Source organism: Trachurus japonicus, chromosome 21 (assembly GCF_045865225.1).
Source record: "Trachurus japonicus isolate A0001 chromosome 21, Traja_1.0".
In the NCBI taxonomy this organism is placed as follows: domain Eukaryota; kingdom Metazoa; phylum Chordata; class Actinopteri; order Carangiformes; family Carangidae; genus Trachurus; species Trachurus japonicus.
The window spans coordinates 12,341,675-12,361,635 of NC_140927.1; the positions used below are offsets into that span (position 1 = coordinate 12,341,675).

The 19,961-nt window shown below is 40.5% G+C and overlaps 1 protein-coding gene across 1 annotated transcript; it reads left to right on the top strand.

Annotated features, from left to right (window-relative positions):
- Window positions 1-16,058: 16,058 nt before the first annotated feature.
- On the top strand, window positions 16,059-18,519 carry cxcr2 (chemokine (C-X-C motif) receptor 2). Its single transcript, XM_085764241.1, has 2 exons — window positions 16,059-16,216; window positions 17,211-18,519. The coding sequence occupies exons 1-2, from the start codon at window positions 16,154-16,156 to the stop codon at window positions 18,273-18,275; spliced, it is 1,128 nt and encodes a 375-aa protein (XP_085620367.1). The 5' UTR covers window positions 16,059-16,153; the 3' UTR covers window positions 18,276-18,519.
- The last annotated feature ends 1,442 nt before the right edge of the window (window positions 18,520-19,961 follow it).

The window sequence follows — 19,961 nt, forward strand, 5'->3', positions numbered from 1 at the left end:
TGCGATGTTTTTGTGCTCCCATTTCCCCATATTTCGTGGTTGACAGGCTTTTCTTTTTTGTTTACCACAAAGAAATGTCTGGCTTTTTTTTTTTTCCTCGCAGCTCCAAGGATGTGGTGCTGCAACACATCACATTTCTAAAAGGGTGAAAGGGCTTTGCTCAAAAAGTTGCCCTCCTGTTTGCTTCAGAGCCTGACCCACTGTGAATCATCCCTTTGCGATGTTTGCTTTACTGGCACATGCACACATAGTACACAGGCTTTCGACGCCTACAACAGGTTTTGTGCCTCCAGTGCTTCTGTATGTTCAACAGACACAACGGTAATGTTCCCTCCTGCCAGTTGCGGCCAGATATTTTGTCAGCAGGAGGAGCTGAAATGAAATGCTTGAGAGAGTTATGAAGGTGGAAAAAAATATGGCTCATACCCCAGATCTCAGTCTGAGACAGCTGTGACCGTGTTGTCTTTCCTCAACAAGAAGATCATGTGTGTGTTCACTGTCATGTTACAAATGCAGGGATTCCTTTCCTCTCTGTGTGACGACCATCTTTGCAGTGTATGAACCGCAAATGCTCTACAGACACATTAGACTTCGGAAATGCTTGCTGCATGCTCCTGCTGGTTTTAATCTTTTAACTTGCATTCTTGAGGCAGTCAGTCTCCCTGCCAAATAGCACAAGGGTGCAACTCATTTTATTAAACGGCATTAGCACAAGGTTAACCTGGCAACCATCCAAGATAAATGACCAGCCATGTCTTCACTGTGGCCCAGAGAGGAATTCCTTTCTCTTACAGCTCGCCTGTCAGTTGTTCAACTTTATTATTATGACATATTTGTTCACTCCTCATGGCTTTGTTCTGTCCCTCACAACCACGCGAACAAACGTTTTTCGAATGTTCAGGTGGAGAATGTACCTGCCCCCAAATATGTAGGTAAAACGGTTCCTGGCAGGTATGTACAGGACAGAGTAATTGAATTCAGCAGCAAACCTATACAGCAGTTACATCCTAATTCACAGTAGAACAGGAAAGTTGAGTTTCCTGCCAACAGGATTAATGTTTTCCATCTGTGTGATGTTTAGGAGTGTGTGCATCCCAAATACAGCCTAATAAGGTTCTGCCTCAGATCAGGGCAAACTCACTTCAACTTAACCCCAGAATAGACCTCATACATTAAGTTGACTTTCTATCCGACAAACACGAACTCGCAAAGCCGTAAATCACAACTGAATAAAACAGCACGGACGGTAAAATATGCTGAAATGTTAAAATGTTCAGATGTTAATGTTAAGTTATGATGCATTTCTCAACCAGCTTGGGGAATAAAAATGAAGGGGAAAAAACTTCATCTAGAAGCTTGTTTCATTTGTTAGAGAAAGTTTTTATATTTGTGTGGCTTCATTTTGAAATAAATGAGGCTGTATCAAATTAAATAAGATTGAAACCATTACGAAGTTAAATGTGTGCGTGTGTGTTTTAAGCTTCAGTTTTCTGCACTGTGAGATAAGGATTCTGTGCTTTAAGGTTAAATCCTCTTGAATGCTGCAGCGTCTGAGTTGTTGTCTTGAAGTTTACTGCTCCATTCCTGGCCTGTTTACAGCTTCTTCCTTCCTATTCATGCCAATCACCCCACTGAGGACAGTGCACATGGAGGGACAGGGTGACTGGGGGGCGGGCAGGAGTAAATTGCAAGGTCACCTTGTTTTTTATGGGGGAGGGGGACTGATGTTCTCAATAGTGAGGTTCCCTGTGAGCTTTTGTTTTGTGTATCTCTGGTGTCCAGACTCTTTAAAGTGCTGAAGCATCCTGTCTGTTATACCATCCTTGTTTCAGGGTGCGATAGTGGACACAAAGCTACTTTATATTGTCCATGGCTGCAGATCCTGTTACAAAACCCCTCCGTCATTGGTTAAGAGCAGCACCCCTCAGCAGCATGTTGGGTTACAGTTGGAACAGACTGCACGTGGGACACACAAAAGAAGCCCCAGTGCTTATAGGGAGGAGGGGTACAGAGTTACCATGGAAACAGACAGCCCTACCCCCGTAGCAGATGGTGGTGGTGAGGGTATCGGGGGCTGGGTGTAGAGATGGCGGGACCCAGAGATGATTATCTGTCCCAGGTTCCTGTCCTGAAACAACAGCTTGTGTGTGTCTTCTTAACAAAACAGGTGGTGTTAGGTCCGTGTTTAACTGTTAATATGAGAGCGAAGCTTTGTTTATGTGAAACAGGGGAAATATGAGTTATTATTCACATTTAAAACACTGTGGGAACTATCATTGTTTATTTCTTAAGTTTTTGGGTTAAAGTTTTGACTCTTAACTGAACCAATGAAACGCCAGCTTTAACTGCAGATGATGAGTTCACAGACCATGTTGAAACATTATTCACGTGTCTATTTCTGACCGTAAGATTTTGTCTGCTGCAGATGTTCCCCTTTTCCTTACTGGCCATTAAGAAAGCCTTGCCTTGCAAAACTACACTTTGGGAGATCTTGATAAAATCTATCAAGCTCATCCAAAGCTCTGAGGTTTCAGTCAGTAGTTAGATCGATTTTTTTAATAGAAATTACCTCTTTGTTTCCCCTAACTGCATTTGAGGGATGGTAATACAAAGACAGAAATTCATCCCAAAAAATGTTGGAAGACAGCCACGTCATTGATTGAGCTCAGGCTACTTAAGGCTAATTTTTAGAGTGCATTTTTACAAGGACTGTGGGGTTTGGGGGCCAGCTTAATTCAGCTCAGCAGCTCAATGGGGAAGCCAATGCACAGAGCTGAGCAAATCACACACATTTATCTGGCAGTAAAGTTGAACTTGGCTCAACTTTTGCTGAACCACAATGACACTGTCGGGTCCCAGTGGTGACCGTTCCTTTTGGTGAATTAGCTACTTCGTAATGTGAGCTGAATCGCTAATGTTTGTCAGATTGTTGCGGCAGAAAGAAATAGAAAAAACAAAATGAGTAGGTTTAATCAACTTTTTTTCCCTGACATTTCTTCAGTCAAGGCCATAATTGACTTTTCCAGCTCAGCTTGGAGCGAGGTCATGTTTAGCATTTTCCCATTAGCTATTTCAGCTAACAGGATTTACTCCCTAACTCCATTTGAGTTGTTAATCCAAAGAGGCCCCAGTAAAATTTTCAAAAAAGCAAAATTAGGTTGTTCAAGGAATTAAATTAGTCATTACATTAATTCACACTTCAGATGTGTTAGCCACGGAGCTACCCTACTCGAGTCATCTCAGGTCGCCACAGCAGTTTATACAATTCAGTGCTGGAACTGTCGAGTGAAAACGGAACCCTATCCCTCAAGTGCAAACTCTCGGGGAGCGACTGAATAAGTTTTCAGTTTTGTTTAGTCTTCACATTCAGATCATCACAGCATTACACAAATCAAAGCAGTGTCTCACACATAATAGAGGAACAATCTTTGATGCCTGAGAGAAAACACACTTGAGAAGAGAAGAGCAGAGGCGTCCCTTTGAAGGAGCCAAAAAGAGTCACTTCAAGGCACAGGAAATGTGGTTATATAGGACCGCCTCTGTGCTCTGCTGCCCCGTCCAACACATCTCTGAGTAGCACACGTTTCCTTACATTTGCAGCGCAAGCACCCATAAAAACGCCTTTTACGGCAAAAATGTTTTTTTGCTTTAATTTACATGCATTTGTCATTTAATTGCACTAAATCCAACACCTTAATGTTTCTTTTCCCTGCTCTCTGCTGGCACCTGGAACAGCAGCAGTACTGTAAATTTAATGCAGGGGAGTATTAACTCCCACACACTTAGTTATGTCAGTGTTCTTGAGGATAGTCTCCCTTAACAGACTCCTCGTGGAATTCAACTCTCCAGCTGCCCACATCTGGTTTGGAGGTTTTGTAACTTCTCACTTACCCAGGCTTGTTTCCCTCTTGCACTCACTTTCCAACCCCAGTGACACCCCAATCTTGTGTCAGCCTGTGTTTTATGTAAATACAGAGCCATATGTCTTCCAAAAAAATCCAACTTTTTAATGTTCGTTAAAGGAGCAACCATCAAACAAATGCCAAAGTACGAAAGTAATTGCCCCTAATTCAGACTGTTAAACCCCTGCGCCTTTTTGTCATAAACACGCTGCTCTGATGATGTCAGCACGACTGCTCTGAGGAGTCATAAATGCGTAAAGGACTTGGCAGCCATATTGCCGAGTCTTGGGGTGAAGTTGGACAGAGAGGAATTATGGGGGTGAGTAAAACTGCTAAGATCACCATTGATTCAGCGTGTACAGCACCTCTCCTCTGGATGATGGGAAAATGAGATAATCTATCAAAGCAGCAGCGAGAGACCGCAGAGGAAAAGATGATTTGTGGGTTGGCCGTCCCAAGAATACAAAGTAATGTGGGCTGAGCCTCAGCATCGACTTTACAGATGGAATCATTCGAGTTCACTTTATTTGAAAATCCTTAATTGTCTTGTACATCATGATGTCTTGCAAATCATTCTATCAGTCAATCATCTCAGACTTATTTTTTAATCCACGACCAAGTCACAGATGGAGTGACAAGCAGGATAAAGTTTCTAAACAGAAGTTTGGCTGAGCAGTGGTTTGTCTTTGCTCTGGTGTGGGTAGCTTGGACATGGTTCTTGTCCTGCACATGTGTTTATTCCATCTGGCCCTGCCCTCTCATGTCTCAGTGGTGATGTCATGAAGCGAGAGGTTTTTGGGTCTTCTTGTTACACCATAGTTATACGCACTAGGTCAAAGTCAGACTTTTTGAGAGACTTTAGGGGTTTGTTCATGTGTGGCCCCCCTTGGGACGCATTACACACACACTGTCCTCATGGTCAAAATGAGTCCGTCAGAAAACCACGACCATGTTTCAGAAGAAAGGAGGATTGCTTAGAAAATGTATCATCGGAGTGGAAATGATGTGCTGGAGAATGTGGCTGGTGAACTATGCACATTTGAAATTCATGGGTTGACTGATCACAATGCAGCCACAAACAAAGGACTGAGAAAAGTACAAAAGAGTGGAGCTCTGTGATGGTAGTTCCTCATTAGCACCTCATTGTTGTTTCATATATGGAAGAGGTAGAACGGGGTGTGAAGAGCAAACCTAATCAAATGCAAATGTAAAATCTCAGAAGGTGATGTGGTACTTTTATTCTGAGTTTCTATTTGTGATTCAAATTCATCTGGTATTTACACAAAAGACTGGCCACTGATTGAACGTCAGTGAGTACACAATAAACTACCAGCAAACGTATTGGTGCCATTGACCTCAGAAGAAGTGTTTGTAGCCTTTCCGTACTTTACAGCCTGTCTATCCTGTTGTGAGTCCACTGCATAGAGTCAGACCTCCTACAAGGCACAGCAGACTTGCTCTTCTTTTAAACTCCCCAAGGGGCATCACCAGATCCTTTTTACTGGGTCACGAGCCCCAGTATAAATGTCATATTGGCGGTACACTTAAATGCTTAAAGAATAAGCAAAGTCAGTTCAGACTGAGTTGTGCCCCAATAGAGCTTAATGGGTAGCAACGCCTCTGAACTCTCCTCAGACATTTTGCTATGTGACAGCAAAAAGTGGTCGTCACAATGGCAAATGAAATTCACCAACCAAACACCTGTAACCAACAACACCAAAGCGTATAGCATAAACATCACACCAAGATAAATACAATCAAATAAGTCTGCTGAGCCTTTCTTCTTGTTTCACCTCGTGAATAAGAAGATTTTGCTCATTTTACTGACACTGAGCCATCTTTTATTTAAACTTATACTACTTAAACCAGTGTATTCCAGGATGATGTTGTCTCCCTGTATAAATGTAGTAAAGTTGAAGCTGTAATTCTGGGGAAAACTTGTACTTTTCCACAGTGTTTTAGCCTATGATTCAGAACACTGGTTTTATTTTTCACTGGCAGGGTACAATTTATTTGTAGGCTTAAAGACTGACAACCCATCAGTCACAGCAACATTTCCTCTGACATTTTCCTGTGACTAATCACATTCAGTTGACAAGTCAGCATTTATTCGGTGTCATTTTGTGAAGTTTATTTTTACATCATAGGACAGTATGTACCAGTGTGGTCAGAATGTTTATTTCAGCAGACCTTTGATCATATACTCAATAACTTTTTTTTAAATGATGATAACCATCTAGTTAAGAGGTTAGGCTATAATAAAAAAACAACAGATGACCTATGGCCTGGTTATTTTACAGGAGGTGGTGCAAGATTACTGTTAACCAAACTGGTATTATAAACCAAAAAGTTTAAGAGCAGTTACGATTTCTATATTTTAATGAGTCAGATTTGTTTTACTGTAAGGAAAATCTGATCAGTCCTCATCAACATGACTAAAAAGTGTAAAAAGTAAGCCAGGAAGAAGAGTAATATTCAGGGTTTATGGGAAAGATTAAACACTCTTTGAGAATATTAAATTCTAAATTATAGTGAGAAAAAAGTTAATGGTAAGGCACGACATCACTTTGCACAACTCTAACCCTCATCATACTGCTGTGATTTTACTAATGCATACTAATACTTGTGATTATCAATTAATTTGGTAATCATGCACAGACCCTGCTGCTGGTGCAGCCATCACAATGAAGCTCACAATGGTGCTAACGCTTAATTTGTTACATTACTTTCTTTCTTAGTATCTACTTAATATTCACCTTAGCAGATGAATAATTGCACACTGTGTTATCACATACGATCAGCAGTCTTTGCGCAGATTATTTGCATCACCAACCAGAGGTTACAGTGTGAAGAGAGTATGACAGTGCTGAAAATATGTGGACACAGTCATTCAGTGATATGATGAATAGCACTCTAGAGGCCAAGAGCAGACCATCATGTTGTTTGTGAAATACCGGGGTGATAAAAAAAAAAAAACATAACTAGGCTTATTTCGGAAGAGAATGGGATAATTGTCATAATCTGAAAATTGCACACACGCAAATTGAAGTAATTTGCTGTTTTCTTCCTAATTGGCTCAATTCACTGGAATGTCTCTTCAAAGTCCAAACACTTGTGATAACAGTGATTCTGGGTATAATTTAATTAGGTTATGTAGGCATAACACAGATCAAGTGGTTTCCCATGTGTATGCTGTTTATTAAATCAAATTCTTTAATCATCTTATGACCCCCTTTGTTGGTGTCGTGACCTTCATGTTAAAGCAGAAGTAAGTGGAATATTTGTGTTAATATAAGTCTTAAATAGTTATATCTTCCGACAGCAATCACTTATATAGAGTGTTTGGTCCGAAACACGGGTCTGTCAGGCACTCTGCTCTGCTGTAAGCCGAGGAGAAAACTTTCCTTGTATCCTACAACCTTTATCCAATGAGGAGAGAGAACGGCATAAAGGGGCGGTCCTCTCTGTGTGTGCAGCCAAGGGATGCGTGTGAATGTGGTGACGTAGGGACGAGGGCGGGGACTGCTAACTCCATCGGCTGACAGGAAGTTAGCCAAAACGACCGGATCACTTACTTCTGCTTTAAGAATATAGTCAGGAAGAGAAAGAAAGGATGATAGGAAAGGGCCAGAAGCCCAACCCAAACCTGTGTGGCCCTTTTTTGATTTGCTGTTGTGTGACTTGCAGGAATATGACACCAAATTTGTATGTGTCACTCACAAAGTCTGTCTCATCTGTCTTATTACAGGAGAATAAATGCTGCTCATTGACCATGGTGATCTAATTAATTCAGCGCAGAGGAGTGAGAGGAGTGTTCAGACCTGTTGTGTGTTGCTGATGAATGTCAGGATCCTCTCTGATGCTGAAGAGAGTCTCACGTCACTTCTCCTTTCACAAAGACATGGAACGGGTCTGGTGGTTTGGCACAAGGTCTGCAGCTTGAAAGATGAGCCACTTCTATAAGTGTTCAGACTGTCTGAGCATCGTGAGCAAACCTTGTCTCACCAGCTGACTAACAGAGTGGCTCCAAGCTGTTTAAAAAAAGTCAGAGTTTTATCTCTCTGCGTGCTGAATCCTCCCTGGTGTATGACAAAATAAGAGGGAATGGTTTTTTTCTTTTCCCATATAAACACAATACTTGATTTACAGTGACAGCTGTGTCTCATCCATAGGAAATAAATTTTCGCTTTTTCTGGTGAAGCAATAACAGCTGTAGAGTTTTAGAGGAAGGAACCATGCCTCTTTGTCCAGAGAGCCACGAAAGAATCCACACTGACTATGCAGTTCTTGGTGCTCTCCATATGACCGAACTCCTCATTCCTCACTGGCTTTTCTGTTCTTCACCATGACTTAAATAACACAAAAGCCCTCTCTTTATCATAATGTTAATGTGGGTGTATGAGAATCGACATGGGACAGAGACAGTTCACTTCAGTTTTGGATTAGCATGCACAGCCAAAAAAGGGGGGGAAATGTTGATCTTCTTGCAAACTTCACTTAGCTGAATATATGTGGACAGTAACATTAAACATAACAGAACATATTATATACAGGACAGTAGCTTCTTTATATCATTCTATATCCATTCTGCATTTAAAACATTTTGAGTACTGAACAAATTACAGTAAAATGACAACGCATGAAATAACAGTGCAAAAGGGATCGATCATATGACACTTATATCGGGAAGATTGGAGGCGACAGTGAGTCACTATGGGAATGTGAGGAGACAGGCCTGGGCCAAGTTGTGTACTTGAGACTAGAGACAACATTGGCGTTGCCATGGTGAAGAAAGGAATGAATGTTGATGAGTAAACAGCTGTTAATGCTAACTTTGTATAGCAGAACTCACTAATATTTTCTTTCTGTTTGTCAGTGTTATCACGATAACGATAAACGTGCGTCATAAAATCAGATATTACTGACCTGAATGATGTAGATTAAAAATGTTTCTCAACAGTGTGATACAAATGTGATGACATCCCAGAATACTTGGTCATGGTGATCGAGCATGTTTTGGTGCAGGGATGTTTTTCAGTTACATCAGAAAAGCCTGAGGGTGTTTTAAAGACAGTTGTTGTTTCAGGGGCGAAAGGCTTGTATGTGAACAGACAACACTCATGTGCCTGTTGAGTATAGAGACAATAAGGTCTTGGTGTTTTCTTCCAGCATGACCCAAACAATGATGATGTGACAATCAACCTGAGCTACATGTCCAATCAACGACCTTCTGCTGAACAGGTATTCTATGCAAAGTCACCCGCCAAGTGAGCATTGTGAAGTAATGCTGTTGTTTAGTCACCAGTGTCTGACACAGAGCATGAAGGGAGGACCTTTATGCAGCATGCACACCCCAGTAACTGAATACATGCTACACTTGATGTGTTTATTCTCCTGTCTATCACCCAATGATCTTTTCACTGTAGGACGCTGTGTAAATAGCCAATATTAGGTAGTCTACAGTACATTAATCACGCCTGCTGTAAAACGTCACGTAAATTCTTGTGATGTTAGGTCAATATTTGGTTTTATGAAGTAGTACTGAAAAGAAGTGGGACTGAACTGGTCCAACTGGATACAGAAAAATAAAGTTTCCAGGTCAGTGACTAAGTCTTGGTCTTTGTCAGGTGGACCTTTTCTTTGTCCGTGTCCTCTGGCACATGGAATTCTTGCCTCATGGGATTTACTTAAGCCTATTGTATCCATGATTTATTCTCTGGGAAACAAAAAAGCCAACCACTCTGGTGCTCTGTCAATAGCCTATCATGATCATTGTTGAACATAATGTATTTGACCATAGGCATACAAAATATTTTTTAGCCCATTGAGCACACAAGCATTTCTTGTGACTAGTCTGATTGATGTGGCTTGTGCACTCAGTTCATTGGACTCTACATAGAGCCCCACCTAGCAGCATGATCATCTTGGGCTGTGCAGTGTCTTGATTATGGTCCTTAGGGTGAATTACACATTCTCTAACCGAACCTTTTTATCCCGAGGAGCTAACAGGCCAAACACTGCCACTCCTGCCTTCACACATAATCACATCAACTAGTTTTGATTTCTGACTTTGGCCAGAGGCGAGTGTGAAGTAGGCCTACGATTGTTTCTCTGACATTTGACACCTCAGGTGAACCTCTTAGATAACGTCTGGAGTAAGAGCAAAACACCGTCCACAGCAAAACAAGCTGTGAATTAGCCTAATGTTTTCAACCCATATGTCTTTCTATCAGTCCTCCAATCTAAACAGTCAAAGAGGGTGTTTGTGAAACCTTTCAACCTACTGATGCGATACCATAGGAGTGTCTAATGAAATAGTGCACCGTCAGCGTTGTCAAGGTTACCACAATGAAAGCACTACTGTACAAAGAGCGGCATACTGATCGTTGCTGTGGTTACCAGGCACAAAGGCTTCACAAAACATCTCGATTTTGGTCAAAATTTGAACTTGCTCAACAACCTCTGTTTCCATGGATACTATTACATTGTGGTTAACACTGTGATAAAAGAAACTATAACTGCTGGTTTCATATAGGCCTAGTTGAACACTGTTCTCCTGTGTCAGCATCCAGTGTTATGTATCCATCTTTCCACCCCAGTCTCATGACAGAGGGACTCTTTATACTGTCACACTGTTCCTGTCATATTTAATATGGCCACTAGATGGCGCAACATCCAGCCCCTAACGAGGAAATATAGCCACGATAACCTGCTGCACAAACAACATATGGGTCTTTTTTTTCTTTCTTTTTTTACACGCAGATAGTCGCTGGCAAAGCAGCTGATAACGTATCTATTCTGTGTGAAGGAACAGGATGAATGGATCGGAGAGTGTAAATCAAAAAGTTGCCCAATTGACATTCGCCCAGCAACTTCAGAAGATAATATCAGCGCTGTTAGAAATCAGTATGCAGCTTTATGGGTTAGGCTACTAAATATGGTATAAAGACAACGACTTCATTATAAAATAAAATTTAATTTGGAGTTAATTAGGTAATAATATGGCTAATCCATCAGGCTATGATGTGTCAACTCTTCTAGTGAGCCAACAGAGTCAAAACTTGAGAGGCTAAAGGGTAACTGTGTTAGAGAAACTCAAATACCTTGAGCCTGTCTCAGCGACTTAAAAACACAGACTTCCTTCTGTGTGAGGCAAGAAACACACCACCAGTGTGTGGGTTGGCTCTTTCCTGCTCTGTGAGAGAACAGACATGCTATTTTAAACTTGACTTGGACGCTTTAAAATATCCTAAATGGCACAGCGGTCGGCCTTGATTAAGACTTGGTTTTGGATTGTATCTGCTGTGGTTTGGGTTCTTTGTGACTCATGCTGAGTGTAATATAAACCTGGAAACACAACCCAAAGCCTCTGGGTCCTTGTGTGAAGACCAGTAGGCACGCCTTACACTCAGTGGAAAAGAGTTTGAATTTTAAAATGAAACTGTCTCATGACGTCATACACATAAAAACAGCTTCTTGGTCCAGACAGCTCGCCCTTGTCCAAATTGACTATAGAGGCCACAGATCCAGAAGTAATGTGGACTATACTTCTGTCTTACCACAGTAAAAAAAATAAAATAAAAAATATTCCAAGGGTCTTATAACTTTCAGACAAAGAAAAAACACCCTGCCTTACACATCTGGCAGCTCAAGATGAAAACATGGTTCTATGCATCGATATATCAGAAAAAAGAGGTGATTTGAGAATGAATGCTCAGATGAAAACTCAGATGCTATCTCACTGTGAATGTGCCTTTTACCTCCACAGTGAGTCAAATCCCTTGTATGTGGCCATTCAAGATGATTCATATAAACAAGGGCGTCCCACAGAGGACAAAGGACCTTTCTGAGTGTTTTACTGTCCATTCACAAGAAATTTGCAACACGGTTGTAATACAAACCTTTAGAGTTGAAATAACTTCCTTCCCTTTTTTTTGTTTTTTATTTAAAATGAGAAATGTCTACTGTATTCCAAAGAATGCACAATTACCAGATAGTTCCATGTGACCTGTTTTGTAAACGGGATACATTGGTAAGAGGACACACTGTTAAAAAATAGATTTGTTCTTCATGCAAGAGGCCGGATATCTGGTAAAGAAAGTCTGCACTCTGGTTCCTGTTGAGTGAGAAAAAAGAGAGAATTGTGGTTAGCTTGCAGGAGGGGGCATTAATGAAAGCATTGAGGCAGAGTTTTCATTCTTTCACGGATTCAGCTAAAATTTTGAAAAAAAAGTACACGTCCTTGTAAATGTCCTCAAACTGCACTGCACAGAGGAGAATGGTTTATGGCTATAAAAAAAAAAGGCACTTGAAAGGCTACTATTTCACAGTACTTCAGTGTCAAATAAAAAAACATAAAAGGAACTAAAAGTGACAGACAATCACTCTTCATGGAAGGTTGTCACTCTTTCAGTTCTGAATTGACTTAAATCCAGCTGATGACCTGCAGCTCAAATGTCAGGCAGCTCAGGCTAAAGGGAGTTGTCTCTGTCACAACAATAAAGATTGTTACTGACAAGCAGGAGTGTATACTGGCTACTGTTTTCTCATCCAACCTAACCCCCCCAGTGAAATAGATAGGACCTACCAGCGGAGTGTCCACAACCTAATCTCCAGCCATCAGACACACAAAACCTAAAGCAAACAGTGAAGGATGGGTAGAGTGGAGGATTGTCTGGGTGGTCCCGTTTTTAAAGGGACATCAATGGAAGCAGACAGACTGTCCTGTATGTTGAAGTCTTATGTGCACTACAACTTTTGTTATTGCATTCTTATGGTAGACTATTAAAGTAGGAAGAAATTTGAAAGACTACTAATACCCTTTACTGATGCTTGAGGAAATGGTATCAGGTAAGCACGACCTGTATGTCGTTTTGTGATTAAAAAAAAAAAATTTCGCTGTACGAAATTACCACTGAATTAAATATTATTATTTTTGTTGCCCTGATTTTAATGGAAAACAATAATCATTAAAATATATTAAGAAGCTATATAGTGTCATATTTTGATGGCTTTTGAAACTCTCCAGTGTGTAACTGATGGGGCCTGTTTGCAAATGTTTTGGATGGTTTTGGTTTTATAATGACCTACTACATTTATTGTGGAAGGGTAAAAAAAGAAAAAACTGTTACAACAACAACAACAACAGAAAATAGACTTGACTCTCCCAAACCTGGTATGATTTAGATTTTTGCTCAGTGTAGCCTCTGTTGCATTACCATATTGTATAAATAATTACTTGCTTATATCTTCCACGGCTGATTATAGACTATTAGAAAAGTGGATAATTTTGAACAGCAGCACTTTATAAAAAGTTATTGATTTGTAACTTCTGCAGATTAAACTGATCAACATCTGGCTGCTTAAAGGGATAGTTCAACATTTTGGCAAATTGGCCCTTTGTGATAATCGCTCGTAACGGAATGTTATGAAACTGAGCTATTTTAGAGGTAAATTCATGCAAAACCACTGCTATGACTTTAGCGATTACGGCAATGGGCCAATTTGCCAAAATGTTGAACTATCCCTTTAAATGCTGTGCCACCTGTGCTGCGCCACGAAATTAGACCCCCTTGTGTCCACAGAGAAAAATACCCCTCAGACCCTGAAGGTTATTACTTAACAGAGAGTTTCACAACCTAAACTATTTTATCAGGACTTCAGAATGTAGATTATGAGACTTCTTTTCCTCAACAAACAATTAGGAACTCATTAGTTAGACTATCTGTTGTAAGTTTATAAGTTTTACTTGATCTCTGTTGGGTGATTACAGCTCATGGGACAAGAACAGGGAATGACGTTAGCCTTCTGTTTCAGGCTAGAATGTGCTGATTAGATCAGCCTGTGGTCTGACAGATGGAAAAAGACCACTGTCTTTAAATGGATGTGTCAGAGCTAAATTAGGAAACCTTTCCTTTAACAGGTTCTGTGAGCAGGTAGAGGGGTGCTGTGGGGTCACCAGGATCCACCAGTGAACGAGCCTCGTGGTTGGATGTCAGCCAAACAGTTGAACATCTGTGGTGGGAGGAGCCTGCATTCCTGCTCTCTTGTTTGTGTCAGTCCCACCGACTCAAGGAAGCAGTCTTATCTAAGACTCATTACAGTAACTGCACACAGTGGTAGGCTAAGTCTGATTATTAAGATACTGATAATCAGTGATGGTAAGCAAATAAGTGTCATTATAAATATGTTCCAGTATCACCCCCTTTTTACATGTTATATCTAAAATACCAGATTTTCTTCTTATGTTATGACTAGTGCTGTGCTGCCATACAATTTGGGGACTTGCACAAGACAGACATCAAAGAAAGAGCACCAAAGATACACGTCAGAGATTAGATATTTTGACTTTTAAAGTATAGAGTGAGTCAAACTCTGAGAACGCTGAACCCGAACTGTTCCATAGTGTAGCTGAAAAGCCTCTTTCATTCAGACCTCGGCTGCTTAAATGCCTATTTCTGTCAAATCCCAAAACCCCCAATTTGTAACATAGGCTTTCAGTGAAAAACGGTACGTTTGAAACACAGACAAAGATAACCAGTATGAGATCACCAGTATTGTCTGTCTCATATTTAGACAGCTTCTTCCAGAGCCACAACTGGCTCAGCGGTAGTCCTCAGGATAAGATAAACTGACCCTGTGAGGATACACAGATGGAAGGCCTCTTTAAAGGTGTCTAGAAATGGCTGTTTGTCCTGTTTGTTCCGCCTCCTTCCACAAATTTCCATGAGTTTCCGTACGAGTATTATAGGAAAACAAATTTGATTAGGCTAGGTGCATTGAGCACACATAGGTGTTATTGAGCAGGCAGAATATTCAATGTTTGGGGCAGGACCAGGCGGGACACAGTGTTTCGAATGAATTTGATTGGATGTTGTCCAGCTCCTTGTGTGTGTGTGTGTGTGTGTGCAAGTGTGTTTAGCTAACGCAGCTAACTGTTAGCTAGTAGGCTAGCTGCCTATGTTATAGCTTGCTAACTTAACTAGGCTAAGTGATGGACAGCAGGGATCTGGAGGAGAAGAGTGGAGTAGGAACGGAGGAGAGTTTTGTGTCGTGGTGGTGGAAGAGTCTCCTCCATCGTACCCCTAATTTTTCTCAGACGTTTGATTGACGGATCCTGATATCATTGGCTGATGAATCATGAGCAACGTGACATATAATTTGCACGCCTGCATTCTCCAATTTGAAAAAAAAAAACTACTCCACTTTCACCCCGGATTTACTCAAAAATAGAACTTTGCACAAAGTTTGGGCCACATCGTCTGATAGATGAGTGATTATATTTTAAGACCCATAGTGGGATCAAATTCTATTTTCTTTTCTGAACACCTTTGTCATCTACACTTCATGATCAGAACACTTTCCTGTGTCTGTTGTTCTTATCCTTACTCCAGGATGTCCCGGCAGAGGTCTGCAATGAGCATACAGGCCAGGCTGCTGCTGTCCCCTACTGGACAAAACATTCAAAAAATACTGCAATGTCTAAGTGTTATGAAAATGAGGGACTCACGAGTCGCAGCACGTACTGAGATACAACACAAATACAAAGCCAGACTTTAAATGAATACTCTTTCATCAATACATTTTTGTTGCCCTGATGGAAAACAATAATCATCAAAATATATTAAGAAGCTAGTGTCATATTTTAATGGCTTTTGAAAAATACTCTCCAATGTGTAACTGATGGGCCCCGTTTGCAAATGTTTTGGATGGTTTTGGTTTTATAATGACCTACATTTATTGTGGAAGGTTAAAAAAAGAAAGAAAATAAAAACAGTTACAACAACAACAACAAAAAATAGACTTGACTCTCTCAAACCTGGTTTCATGATTTAGACATTTGCTCAGTGTAGCCTCTGTTGCATTACCATATTGTATAAATAATACTTGCATATGTCTTTCACAGCTGATTATAGATTCTTAGAAAAGTGGATAATTTTGAATAGCATCACTTTATAAAAAGTTACTGATTTGTAACTTCAGTCTGCAGATTAAAACAATCAACATCCTGTCACATTATCCTGCTGGTGATCAGAATCTTGACACCTTTGGTAGGACTGTCTCATTCATGTAGCTCACTGAACACCGATACTATCACATCTGTGGTTTCCCTACTTCTCTGTAAGAGGTACTGTTTACTAATGCTACTGCATATGTTACACAAGGACCTCCAGGACATCTCAGCAAAGACTACTCTTGCAAATTATTAGCTTTCCTGGTAAAGAGGACCTGTGTTGCATCAAGGACAGAAGATGAAGCTACAGCTTTTCATCCTGAGTGCTTTGAAGTATTTGGTACTCACCAGTCAAGATGAGGTAACTATATTTGATTTTGTTTTAAAGATGAGCAAATGTGAAGCAGCTGTGTATCAGTATCCGTATGTAAGGATGTCAGTGTATGGTCAATATAGCCTACTCTGTTAGTATGAAGTAATAGATCATTTGGTTGAATAAAAAGAGAATACTTACATTGATTAAAATCTGATAACAGTATAGATTGAATCTAGAGTAGTATTACATTTTTCCACTCGGTTTTAAAAATGCTTAAAGCTGCAGGATGTTGCTCAGTATCAGACAATACAGTGGAAAAGGTGTGGGACTTCACCGCTAAAGGTCACGTTTCATGATATCAGTATTCTGCAGATTATATTGATAAACCCTGTGACAAGGTCACTCACACTTGTTTATGTGAGTGTGAGTGTGAATGATTGTGAATGTAGGAATGAATGTAGGTGTAGGTTGTAGATCATTGATTGATTGATTTATTTATTGATGCTTCTTATGGTACATGCTTGTTTTTTACTTGTCATCGTTTATATGATGCTACTGTTATTATTAGTTTTTATTTATTTTTCTTGTTTACTTTTTAAGGGTTGAGAGTGAGCCAGGGCAGACCACATTTCAATGCATTGACTGTACATCGTACTTTTTAATGTATATGACAAATAAACTTGAACTGAACTTGAACTGAACTGAGGTTATACACTTTGTTCAGCAAGAGGATAACCAACACAAATGTGTCAAAACACAATGAGGCAATGAGGCACTGCATGACCCTTCTCAAGTGTTGAGTGGGCTTCAGAGCTGCAAGCGGGCAGAGGCAGGCTGGCTTATCATTATTCTAAATTAGACTAAAAAGCTGCTGGCCCAAGGATCATATTTGATAGACAGACACAAGTGGCATCTGCCTTTTTTTTTCTTTTACAAAACTCTAAGGGAGGAAGTGACTTGGCATATTTTACACTTCTATTTTGAGTATTTCTGCTGCGCAAGTTTTAACCTATTATGTATTTTTTTCAATTATTTCCAGGATCCTGAGGAGACTACATTCAATTTTGACTACTTCAGTTCATCAGACAATTCTACATTTCCTTATGACGTGACACTACCGGCTCCTTGCGATGTAAATGTGCCTGGATTTAGTGGCCTGGGCTTGACCATCACCTTCATCATTGTGTTTGTCTTCAGCATGGTAGGCAACAGTGTGGTTGTCTATGTGGTTTGCAGTATGAGGCACGGCAGAGGCAGCACAGATATCTACCTGATGCACCTCGCCATAGCAGACCTGCTCTTCTGTCTTACCCTCCCATTCTGGGCCGTCGATGCTAAATCAGGTTGGATCTTCGGCAACTTCCTGTGCAAGCTCCTGTCAGGCTTTCAGGAGGCATCGGTGTACAGTGGCGTCTTCCTGCTCGCCTGCATCAGCGTGGACCGTTACTTTGCCATTGTGAGAGCAACACGCATCCTCTCCTCCCGACACTTGTTGGTGAAAGTGGTGTGTGGGGTGGTGTGGCTGGTGGCTGCAGTGTTGTCCTTGCCCGTGGCCATTCAGAGAGAGAGCCTTGAGGCCGAAGACCTGGGTCAGACCATTTGCTATGAGAACCTAACTGGAGAGAGCAGCGACCACTTCCGTGTCAGCATGCGTATCCTGCGCCACACCGTGGGCTTTTTCCTGCCACTGTTGGTGATGTGCGTCTGCTACGGCTGGACTGTGGTGACGCTCTTCCACTCACGAAATCAACATAAGCACAAGGCCATGCGCGTCATCCTGGCAGTGGTGTTAGCTTTTATTCTGTGCTGGCTGCCGTATAACGTCACTGTGCTGATCGACACACTCACACGAGGGTCCGAGGAAGCGTGCAGCACTCGCTACGCAGTAGAGGTGATGCTGAACGTGACCCAAGTGTTGGCCTTCATGCACTGTGCAGTGAATCCAGTGCTGTACGCCTTCATTGGGGAGAAGTTCCGCAACCAGCTGCTCTCAGCTCTTTACAAACACGGCCTGATCAATAAGAGGCTGCTGATGGCTCACAGGAAAAACTCTGTCAACAGCGTCGGCAGCATCAGATCCAGAAACACCTCCATCTCCATGTAAATAACTGCAGATTCACAGATTTAAGTGGTGCCCTTGTATGTGGCCAAGAGGAGAGGGCAGGCTAGCATTAAAGACCAAATGAATGAATGAAGTAGGTTATTATTAGATATTTGCAATAAAGAAAGATGATAAATGAAGAATAGGAACATACAAGAAACTAAACTTTTAGGTTGATTTTTCAAAATCTGACCTGAGCTATACATTAATTTGATCGTGGTTATAATAATTATTAGGCTAGTTCGTAAGTCTGCACAAAATCAAAAGTAGAAACAAGTTGTCAATGCATAAAGTCACGATGTAGACATGTCATTGTTGTTTACATTTGCATGAAAAGGCCCTGCCATCGTGTTAATTCCTTGCATTTTTGTATTGATAAATTGTGTGCATGACTGAACAGTTACTGTCTTATTTTGCAGTCTTTGAACATTGTGAGGAACTTTTGTTTTTCTTCTTTTCCTACGCAAGACAGTCGAGAGAAAAAATGTTTCTTGTAATCAGTTAATCTTGTTTTTTTCAAACAGGAAGAGGTGATGAAAACAGTTTTCCTTTTTCAAAAACAAAGTACAGTATTTTTGATGAGCAGGGCTGACTTACGTAGATCTGCAGGGTTTGTTCAAACTACTGGTGTAGAAAACAAAACTGTATTTTTTGTAATTAATGTTAAATTCTAAAATCCTGTTTTTTTTCCATGATGCAACTAAAGAGATACTTTCCTTTATATGAATTTTTATGGTGAACACTTCCATGTGCAGGTGGAAGATGTTGATATGATATGCGTGCCTCTGTGTGCATTTGTGTACCTGCGTAGGTGGTTCTGTGGTTAAGTAAAGGACAAAAGGGGATTGCGGTTTCAAGATAAATTCTGCAGAAGCAATGGTTGCAAAACAAAATGACTTGCAAGTGTTGAAGGGTTTGTACATACTCTGATTATGAATTATTAAGCCTTTTCTCAGTTTCAGCCTAATGTGCCATTTTAATATCCGCCTAATGACTTTTAATGTCAATGTATTCAGTTTCTTTATTTTTCTGCACATTAGGCCTACAACATCCCCACATCCCTTTCCACCTACACCATGTGTTCCAGGCATATAGGCACTGTTTTTAGTTTTGTTTGATGTAGCTTCCTGTGACTGTCTTAAAATAAATCTCTAAACCTAAACCTTGTGGTCTCTGCCCTTTAATTATTTTGTACAACACTTATACCTTCAGTCATTAGACCAATCCCACTATTTGTGTAGCTATTAGGACAGTCTGAATAAGGAACAAGTAAAAACTAGCATGAAAGCAGCATGAACTCGCAGAAAGATGCATTTAATTTATCTTTCATTTGATATGAGTCAAGACAAAACAGAAACGTGCTTCTAACCAAAATGTTAAATGTTGTCCCATAGTGTGTTTTGTTTTTGTTTTTTTCTATTCACAAAAAACGTCCTGGGGGTGTGAAGCGAAAAATAAATAGAGGAAGTAAAATATGTAGTATATATTTAGTTAAATAAATGTTTTCTTATCAAATAATTCACTTCTATTTTCAAAATTTTACTTGTTAGAATTATTGCATTGCCACATCTCCATTTTTAAGGGGTCATGATCCCGCTGATCATAGGATATGACATTTAACATGACAGTTATGTGACATTGTGCAGTCCCTCACCTCTCCCTACATCACGGCATCACTGCATTGCATAC